We start from the raw sequence: 10,958 nt of genomic DNA on the forward strand, positions 1-10,958 counted from the left end.
CTACATCAATGCCTGTGTTATCCTTCTGAGCTTAGATATGTCAATCTGATGAAAACAGCATACTAAGTGCTTTTGGTACTCAAGTGAGTGGCCCCACATTAAAAACCCAGTTAAGGAAAATCATTACCTCTTCGAGGCAGGGAGCATTGTTATAAACAGATAGCTAAGGGTTTATGTCTTTTACACCTGGAAAGAAGTAACCTGAAACACCTGACCAGAGGACCAATTAGGAAACCAGACTTTTTTAAATCTGGGTGGAGGGAAGCTTGTGTCTGAATTCTTTGTCTTGTATCTGTCCCTCTCGGCTATGGAAAGGATTTTTCTATTTCCTGCTTTCTAATCTCCTGTTTCCCAGTTGTAAGTACAAAAAAGATAAGACAGTGATTTATATGTTTTTTTATTTTGTATTTACATGTGTGTAGTTGCTGGAGTGCTTTGAATTGTATTCTTTTTGAATAAGGCTGTTTATTCAATATTTCTTTTAAGCAATTGACCCTGTATTTGTCACCTTAATACAGAGAGACCATTTTTATGTATTTTTTTCTTTCTTTTTACATAAAGCTTTCTTTTTAAGACCTGTTGGAGTTTTTCTTTAGTGGGGAACTCCAGGGAATTGAGTCTGTGCTCACCAGGGAATTGGTGGGAGGAAGAAGTCAGGGGGAAATCTGTGTGTGTTAGATTTACTAGCCTGACTTTGCATACCCTCTGGGTGAAGAGGGAAGTACTTCTGTTTCCAGGATTGGAAACAGAGAGGGTGGAATCCCTCTGTTTAGATTCACGGAGCTTGCTTCTATGTATCTCTCCAGGAACACCTGGAGGGGGGAAGGGAAAAGGTTTATTTCCCTTTGTTGTGAGACTCAAGGGATTTGGGTCTTGGGGTCCCCAGGGAAGGTTTTTGGGGGGACCAGAGTGCCCCAAAACACTCTAATTTTTTGGGTGGTGGCAGCTTTACCAGGTCCAAGCTGGTAACTAAGCTTGGAGGTTTTCATGCTAACCCCCATATTTTGGACGCTAAGGTCCAAATCTGGGACTAGGTTATAACAAGCATGCTGTATGGATCTTGGCGGAGAGAGTGAGATAGTACTTGTGAGGAATGGGGTGCTCTTGCAAGGGAGTCCTTGTCGCAGTGGTGTATACGTGGGTACTTTATTTACAAATAAAAAGTATGTATTAAAATAACTTTAAAATATTTAATTTAAAAAAATTCAGCACAGAACAGTCATATTAGCATGTTTTACCATAACCCTCATCCTCCTTTTTCCCGTCTCCTCTTCTCTGTAGTTACCATTTGATATGTTAGATCTCTCAGTTTAGAACCAAGTATCAGAGGGGTAGCCGTGTTAGTCTGGATCTGTAAAAAGCAACAAAGAGTCCTGTGGCAACTTATAGACTAACAGATGTATTGGAGCATAAGCTTTCGTGGGTACATGCATCTGACGAAGTAGGTATTCACCCACGAAAGCATATGCTCCAATACATCTGTTAGTCTATAAGGTGCCACAGGACTCTTTGTTGCTTTTTTCAATTTAGAACGTGAGCCTATTAGAGCTGGAACTGATTGATGTCCAATAATCAATAAGTGTTAATCGGGGGAACTCTTGAGGGCAGAAGAAAGCTGCCAGAGTAGTACTTGGTGCTAGTAGAAGGCTAGACTCAGTGCATGGTGGATGTGAAGTGGTGCCACTGATTTAACACATCAGATACTAACCACATTTCATCTTTTCTGTATCTTGGTACAGTTTTATGTGGTCCTTTGAGAAGATTCATCGAAGCATTGCTCACATCTTCCAAGGGGAGCTGGTGTCCAGTTTTGATGAAGAATTCCGAATTCTCTTTGCACAGTCAGACCCTCTCATTCCTCCAGCCAATGTCTTGGTGAAGGCAGAGAACCCATTTACCATGGCCCCCTTTGGCAACAATATGCCCTTCTTTCCAAAGAAACCACACCTGCTGTTCCAGAGGGATGACAATGTCTTTCCACCCTTCGTGGACAGAGTTGATCCAGACAGATACTTCTTGTCAGCCTTCAGACGGGATGAACTGATGCGCCATACTATGGAGGGGTCAGCAATGCGCATGTATTCTAAGAAGGCAGAAATGGAGAATTGTCAGATAGATCCTGTCAGAGGTTTATTCCGCTCCAAGCAGTTAGAGCTGGATTCCTTTAAGAGACACAGCTTTGCTGAAGGAACCTTTGAAAACTTTTCTTCTTCAAAGCAGTGTTCTAGGCAGATGTTCATGAATAATCTGGATGATTTTAAAATGCAGTCCAGTCACTTTCAAAAGGACCAGTTCTACCAATATCAATTTGAACATCCCCATGCTTCCAGCAGGCCTCAGGGGTTCTTTGAGCGAATCCGAGGTGGTAGGCCAGGATTCAATGAACTGGAGGACTATGCACAGGGCCCCAGATATCCGGAACTTGAATCCCACTTCCCACAGGAGGGTTTCCCCTTAAGGCTAGATTATGAGCCTTCAAATTCTTCTAGGGAAGTGAGGCATGGTTCTGACCAGGTGAACCCTGCAGGGAATGGCCCACTAGGGCTGATGTCACTAAGGAGGCAAAACATAGGGCAGAAATTCATGTGCCAGACATCCCCCACACAGAAGCAGAGCCTGGAACAACGACTGTTTTTACAAGACCAGGACCCAGATCAGGACAAGAAGACCCAGGAAAACAGAACAGGTTTGCGTAACTGGAGGATTTCTTCATACCTGAGTGCATACCAGTCTGAACCAGGAGACGAAGGCATCCCAATGCCCATGGAATCAGAGTCATATAATGATGTTTTGAGCCTTGGAGAGCCCCTCACAAAGTACCCCAGTGACCTGATCCCATCTTTCAAGTCTCCTATGTCATTTAATAATAAATCATTGGGAATTGAAAGCACCAAAGAATTGACAGGTACTGAGAGAGCAGGCGAGGAGACCTCCCTCATGAAACAGGATTCCTTTAGGTCCAGGATAAATCCTTTGATCCAGAGGAGCTCAAGGCTCAGGTCTTCTTTGATTTTTAATGCTGCCAGTTTAGATCAGCAGAATATGACAATGGATAAGGTTCAGATGATCCAAAAGGAGCAAATGTCCAGTGAGATTATAAAAGACAATGAAACTATAAAGGCAGCCGCCTCTTCTAAAGTGGCAGAACTTTTAGAAAAGTACAAAACTGTGGGCAAAGACATAGAGAGTGCTACAGTTGGTCACACCAAAGCTGTTTCCAGTTTTCTACAGGAAGAATCTCAGAATGCAGAGAAAAAATGTACCAAATCCGTGCAATACAAGATCCTGGAGAGTAGGGTGCTAGACTCAAAAGAATCCTTCAGTAGTTATAAGATGCACATGGAGTCTGAGAAACAGTTTGGTATGTCTTCCTCAGCCACCCAGCTCCTTGACACACTGAGTAAAGATCCTATAACAAATATTAGCAGCAAAATGGAAAAACTATCTTCTCGGTTTTATTCCACAGACAGCAATCCTGCTCTTCCAATGAAGGAGAACCTGGTATTGGTAGGAGACACTCAGAAGCTTGCTCTGCCAGAGAAGAGGGAGAAACTGACATTCAAAAGAGACTCACTGGAACTAGCTGACACAGAATTCAAGAAATTGCAGGCTAGGGTAAGCACCACATCGATTCCTGAAAGTTTATCCAAGAACCAAGGGTCTGACAGCTCTCTCCATAAATCCGAAGAAGAGGGTGCCAAACAGGAACAGAGTCCACTGGAATTTTTTAGGAAAGGGTCGCTAAGGTTGAAACAGTTGCTGAATCCAAAGGGTGATAAGAAATCAGAAGAAGAAACCAATCCTGAGAGTGGAAAGTTTGACAAGCAGACCATGAGCCTTAAACGATCTTCCAAAGGGGATTATCAGGAAGTGATGGAGGAAGAGAAATCCCAAAGGATCACAACAGCATCTGCTCTCAAAAGCAACCAGCCATCTCAGACCAGGTTTGCTTCTTCCACGGCAAACATCCTATACAGCAGTAACCTCCGTGATGACACAAAGGTGATTCTGGAGCAAATTTCTGCCAACAGTCAGAAGAACAGAGCTGAGCTGGCCAAGCAACTACCATCCACAAGTAATCCTGATCTTACCAAGTCTACCAACAGCTTGGAATATAAAGATGAGAAGGAGAAAACCTGCAACATTAGCAGGTCAGAAAGTTTTGGGAGCCATAAGAAGAATCTTCAGAGGCAACCATCAGAGGATAGAGATACCCTTCTGAAAAAGATGGAGAATATGCGAAAGGAGAAGAGGGTGTATAGTAGGTTTGAGGTCTTCTGCAAGAAGGATGAACAACCAATTCAGAATGATGAGGAATATGACACAGATGCCAAAGACAAGAAAATGGGGAAATTCATGCCCAAACTCCTGGGGACCTTCAAAACCAAAAAATGACCTTAGAAATGCTGCCTAAATCCCAACTCCAGTGGTAGAATTATTATCTGTCAATGGAGAAAGGGGAGGTTATGCTTCAGTGATGACACTAGTAACATACTGAATACTCCTTCATGTTGTTGAGTGGGCAGTTGTGCAAAACTGGCCTCCTACAGCATTATTTCCTCTTACAGTTAAATGGTGATAGGCAATTTTACTGCAATAGGATCCAAATGATAAAAATAAATTAAATCAACAGATTGTTTAAAACAAAAATAAAGTGGAGTCTATTTATCATCTGCACAGGGAAGCTCCTCAGCAGACAGAACAAGCTTGCTATTATTCGGAGAGGGGTGAAACTATAATGCAAAGCTCTGCCCTAAGCCAGGGAAGTCCATAATTCTCATTTACAAGAACAATGCTGATTTTTGGATATTTCTCAGGTTGTGGTCCATTTTTTCCTCATATGTGGTACCAGGAGGATTGTTGACAGTTCCCAGGAGCAAGACCTTGGAGTAAATTCTTTGCCCTTACCTGTAGTTATGACCCTGTCCATTGGCACATGTCCAGCTTTTATACTTAGCATTGTATAACCTTATGGGTGTTTTTAAATATAGTTGGAAATATTATTGCTTTAGAGGGAGAGGCATGAGCAGGCAGCTGGAAGGCAGCAGCAGAGGGAATTTGCATGCCATGCTGGGATAAAGAGATGTCTCTAGTTTAAATTAGCCAACCTAGTAGTGCACTGAATCAAGCCTGTACAATGCAGCCTTCATCAAGCAGAATCTTGAGGGTACACCGCCAAGAAGAGGTGTTTTTTCTCAGGGAGGGATTTGTAGCAGAGGATAAGCCATTTCAAGTGTTAGCAGGTTCCCTCACTGTCATGACAGGAGAGGGAGGAGGGGTTTAGACAAAAGGAGGAAATAACTGAGCTTTACTGTAACTTATCCTTTCTTAAAGCTCAGCAATGTTTTTTTCTTACATAGATTTCTTTCAGGTTTTTGGTACCAGGCCTGGCCCAGACCAGCCTATATGGTTCATGCTGTGGTATTGGATTATCTGGCAGGACAGTGAGTGGAGGGTGGGTGTCAAAAAGAAAGAAGAGGGTTGTACATAAGGTTTGCTGCCTTGGGTCTGCTGTTCTTCTGCCTGGGACTCTCCCTCTTAGGCAACACAGCAGCAGTGGCAATGGGTCTCAATGCTGGAAATTACATATGACCTTGTATTTTTATCTGTGTGCCCAGAGGTACAAATAAACACATTTGGTAAATTAAAAAATAAATGCATAAAAAGTCATAGCAAGCTCAAGTTCTCAGCTGGCAAGGCAGCATAGGAGACTAGCTTAGAGGTTGTGGGATGGGAGAAATAACTCTTTTGAAAATAGGCAACAAGACTTTTGAGAATCAGTTCTGGCCACCTTCCCTTGCTCCACATGACTGCCAGAAACTCAGTTCCCCGTTACAACTGTGGCTCCCTCCCAGCCTCAGAGGTTGGGTGTTTACCTGCAGTCTAGGCCATTATGTGACAACTGTAACTGTGTAACCTCTTATTGGAAGTGGCTGCCTTACTCCTTTGGACTGTGTTTCTAACAAGGGGGGTCAAAAGATATAAGGGCTGAGGCCTAACTCATGCATGTCAGCTGTGCCTTAGTTCCTGCAACAACAAGCAAGGTGGAAAGTCAAGCAAAAAACAAAAAAAGGATCGCAGCAGAGAACTGCGTTTTAGAACTCTATTAGAGCCACATCTACAATAGTTATCAAATGATCCTAAAGGACTGGGCAGACCATCTCTTCCTCTCCTATGTCCTACACTGAAGAGTCTTTTCCATCTCTATCTGAAGAATCTCTCCCAACTTCCCAGCCCAACTCATGTTTCACCTGGTGCATATGTTGTGGGTAGGAAGTAAGTGCCCTTACTTTGAACTATCCTTCTGAGTTTTCCTGCCAACTCCAGTGAGATTGAGAAACAGCTGATGCTCCTTCCATGATCACTAGGACTGCAGGTTTGTCACAGCAGGAAAAAAAAAAAGTCACATATTTTGCTTTTCCCATTTGTCCATGACTTTTTTTCTGTGTCCACAACTCATACTGAAGCGGCAGCTCATGCAGTTCCTGTCCCATGTGTCTGGGTTTGTCTCCCTGCTCTGCATGCTCTGGGTTACAGACCTGCTCAGAATTGACCTGCCAGACCCTCCATCATGACTGGGTGGGAGAAGGGTGAAGGAGAAAACTTCAATGAATGACATTGTGCCCAGGTGGACTAGGCCACAGAACCGCTCAGGTTTGGCCTGCCTTACACGCTATCATGACAGAGCAGTCAGGCCAAACCTAAGCAGTGCTGTGAACCAGTGTGCCTGGTTGCAATGCCAGGAGCAGGGCAATGGGCCAGAACCATGGGCCACAGGAGCTGCTGTTGTAGGGTGAGCGTGGGGTGCCAGGTCCAGTCCTGTGGGACAAAGGAGCCATATGTGGGGTGATTGTGGGGTGGGTTCTCTCCGCAGTGGCTACCACCAGCTTCCCCTCTGCTCTCAGCCAGGATTAGGGTTGCAGTTCTCGGGTGGAGGGTACTGCTGCATGTGGTTGGTGCCCCCTTAGTGAGGCAAGGAGGAGGGCATTTTTTTAAATAATTTTTTTTTAAATAATGCTGCATCCCTAATGAACAACTACCAGAGCAGGAGCTGCAAGCTCAGCAACCCTGCTACAGGTATGTGGATGACAGATAGGGGAAGGGCCAGCAGTCGACAGCAGTTTTATTTGTGTCTTAAAGAATTTAAGTTTTCAAGATGCCTAGCTGTCATGCTAACAGCACTATATAAATTAATTAAATTTTCAGTGACAAATGGTGGTTATTTTATTGGTTGCTGGAAGCCGTGTCAAATGAAGCCCTGTGTGGCTGGATTTCCCTATTTTAAGAATGGGCTGTTCAGGAAACTTCACAAGTGATGATTGAAATCTCCAGTGATCAAGAGTATATATTATTTCTAATCTGAACAGTTCAATTAGACATAAATATATTAGCAAAAGAAATAAGCAGAGAAGTGGGGAGGAGCTGGCCAAAACCACAATAAGGGCAGTTTTAAATTTACTCCATGTTGCAAATAATACTAGGAGGAAGATGGCACAAGAGTTCATACAGTAGAACAGACGTCTTGCTCCTGTACAGAGCTCCATCTCTTTTCTTATTCAGTTTCTTGCTACTGTTATATATATATTAAGAGGATGCTATCTAAGCAGTTCTGTATATTGTGGTGCATAAAATAAACAAATTAATTTACTAAAACACTGTGTTGGAGTCAGATTTCACACACAGAATTGGTTAATGAAGTACATGATGGTGAGCTGACAGCTGTAGGTGAGCTGAGGTAGGCAAAGATGTCAAAGCCAGGCAGGCAGTGAGCCAGAGGGTCACAGATTACCTGACCTGTAAATATTTTCCATTTGTACTTTCTTTCCCCAAATAAAAAGAGATTGTTAAAAAGAAAAGAGCCTCAGTGAAGTGTGGCTAATACTAAGAGAAAAAAATAAAAACAGCATGACACATTCTACACCAGGGATCTCAATCTCAAATCTCCACGAGGGCCACATGAGGACTAGTACATTGGCCCGAGGGCCGCATCACTGAAATGATACAAAAGTATAGTCAAAAATGAAAAAAATGAAGACTAATATAGTATGCTATTAAAAGTCAATGTATTAACTTTTTAAAAACTGTAATGCAAAAAGTCAGTGCTAATTTTGACAGTCATTTCATTTTTGGCCACTTAGCTGGCAGCATTTTGGATCAACCAGAGCATCAATATTAGGTTTGATATCCTGAGACAAAACCAGTCTCAGTGTGGCTTGCAAATGTTCATCAGTGAGCCTTGACCTTAACACAGATTTGTTAATCTTCATGGAAGAGAAAAACTGTTCACATATATATGTACTTCCAAACATTGCCATTACCCTTGAGGAAGCAGAGAATAACATGGGAAATCTTTCTTGTGAAACAAACTGGTAGAATTCTGGAATTCCAACATTTGTATACTTCTGCTTCAAATGGTATCACACTGAAGCTCCACTAACTCCATCTGCATTTCCTCTGCAACACTGTTAATGTCCACAGCAAATGATGTGGAAAAAAGTTGAAAATGTGGTTCTGATACCTGGGGTTCTTTCAACCCAAAGCTCTTGGTAACTTTTATTCTGTGCACGGTGGTGTCAGGAAATCAGGGGAGACACAGCTGTCCGACTGGTAGATGGCTGACACAAATAGGACAACACAAGAGTGCTTTCACTTAAAGCTAAACTTTACTTAGTCTCAAGCACTTACACAGGTCTGCAACAGGTTAGTAAAACACCCCCAACCCTGGATAATTACCGAAGCTGAGTGTGGCTCTCGAGTGGCACAGCGGCAGCCCGTCTGCCAGTCCCACTACCTCAAACTTTTTCCCTTTATTTATACATAGTAATATAATGACATGTTCCTTAAAGAAAACTTGTTAAGCAAACAGTTTCAATGGTCCAGCAAGAGGTTTCCTTCTGATTATTGATTAACCAGGTGTGGTATTTTCCCTGAGTTTGCAGCCTTGAGACTCTGTTAGACACATTTCTGAGCACATCCTGCTCTTCTAAAATACATGTATCAGCAATTTCAACACAATTCTTATCAGGAAGGACACGGGGTCAAGCTGCCCTTTCTGTGGCACCCAAAACCCCTTCCTGCCTTGGTCAAGTTTGAGGCTGCTGCATGGCTATTTTACAGCCTGCTGACTTGGCTGCTTTTAGCAATAAGCCATAGTGGTGTCAGGTGCTTAACTGGTTTGCCAAAATCTCCCCGTACAGTTCAAGCGCCTTAAAATCTGTAAACCGCACATCAAACTGTTTGTATAAGTTAGAAATGATATCTGCATATTCTTTCAAGGATTTGGGTTTAACTTTTCCTAAGGAATTCAGAGTCGAGAAATGGACCAAATTGCCAGCAGTCAGCTGTTTCCCCCACAAAGTAAGTTTAACTTTGAATGACTTAACACTGTCATACATCTGTGTTATCACCTGTTCTCTACCCTGAAGCTTCAAGTTCGGTGCATTCAAGTGATCAGTTACATCTGTTAGAAAAGCAAGGCTCCAGATAAAAGTGGAATCAGCAAGCTGTGGAATCTCCTTGTTTTTCATTTTCATGAAGAAATCAATCTCCTCTCTAAGTGCAAAAAAAAAAGCTTCAAAACATTTCCATGACTCAGCCATCTAACTTCAGTGTGATACAGAAGTTCCCCATATTCACTGTCTATACTTGCTAGAAAAGAAGTGAACTGTCTGTGATTCAGCCCTTGTGCATGTATAAAATTAACGGTTTCAACAACTACATCCATAATGTCCTTCATTTGTAGACTTTTACAACACAGGGCTTCTTGGTGCAAAATATAACGTATACTGGTGCTAATTCCTGGTATATTGAGGCTGTTCAGTTTGGTCTTCAATAATCCAACCACACCAACGTTTTCAGAGCACATTGATGGCGCATCATCCGAAGCCAAAGATATGAGTTTGTTCCATTCCAGTCCTTGAAATATGTCATATCATGTTGTGGTACCCTTCAGTGGCATTAAGTCTAGCAACTCTTCAGTTATATTCAAATTACAATCCACGCCTCTAATGACACTGCACACTGTGCAGTATCTGATGCATCTATACTCTCATCAAGAGCAACTGAATATGCTTCTAAGTCTTCTGCCATTTGAATCAATTGTTTTTGCACATTATCTGCTAAATCCATTATCCTACAGGCAACTGTATTGGCAGACAAGTTTATGCCTTCAGAAACTTTCTTCCTATCAGGACATAAAATTTCACTGGCCTTCACAAGACATTATTTTACGAATAGACCTTCTGGAAAAGGTCGCGATGACTTAGCTGTCATTTTGCTTATCACAAAACTTGTTCTTACTGAATCTTTGCTAGACTTGTTAATCTCCGAAAAGAAATTTCTTTGCTTGGCAAATGCTGCTTTAAATTTCCGAATTTTTTCTCTTGGATTTTTCTGGTGAATGAATCATATTTTTCATGGTATATCATGTCATAGTGCCAACGTATGTTATACTCCTTGGGAACAGCGTTGGTTCGCTGACAAATAAGGCATTGAATTTTATCTTTTACCTCTGTGAAAAAATATAAATTCTCCCATTTGTCTTGGAAAACTCTTTTCTTCCATGAATATTCTTTTTTTCGACGCACTTTGGAAATGTCAGAATAGATCCAAACTAAGCTATACTACCTAGAGGATGAGTGGTCATAAACTGAATCATCTGAATTACTAATGATTATTGTTATTGTTTGTTTTCACTAGCACCCACAATATGCTAGGCAACCTCCAAAACAGAAGAAGGCCCAGTCCATCTCCAAAGACCTTACAAGATGAAAGGTAAACAGCCAGATGAAGAGCAGGGGAACAGGGCATAATATATAACCAAAGTAATCCAGGTGGCAATTGGCCTTATTAGGCAATATGTTATAATAGCCCCACAGAATAGAAATGCTGGGGCAGATCCTTAGCTGGTGTAAATTGACATAGCTCCACTGACTTCCACTGAACTTTGACAATTTAAA

General features: G+C 42.1%; 1 protein-coding gene across 1 annotated transcript in view; it reads left to right on the top strand.

The window, feature by feature from the left end:
• Positions 1–7,616, top strand: part of FAM83H (family with sequence similarity 83 member H) — a 60,962-nt gene extending 53,346 nt beyond the window's left edge. Inside the window, exon 5 of the mRNA XM_030554162.1 lies at positions 1,740–7,616. Coding sequence (XP_030410022.1) covers positions 1,740–4,395 — 2,656 coding nt within the window. The 3' untranslated portion in view covers positions 4,396–7,616. The remainder of the gene's footprint in view (positions 1–1,739) is intronic.
• Positions 7,617–10,958: the final 3,342 nt, after the last annotated feature.

This window comes from Gopherus evgoodei, chromosome 2 (assembly GCF_007399415.2).
Source record: "Gopherus evgoodei ecotype Sinaloan lineage chromosome 2, rGopEvg1_v1.p, whole genome shotgun sequence".
NCBI lineage: Eukaryota > Metazoa > Chordata > Testudines > Testudinidae > Gopherus > Gopherus evgoodei.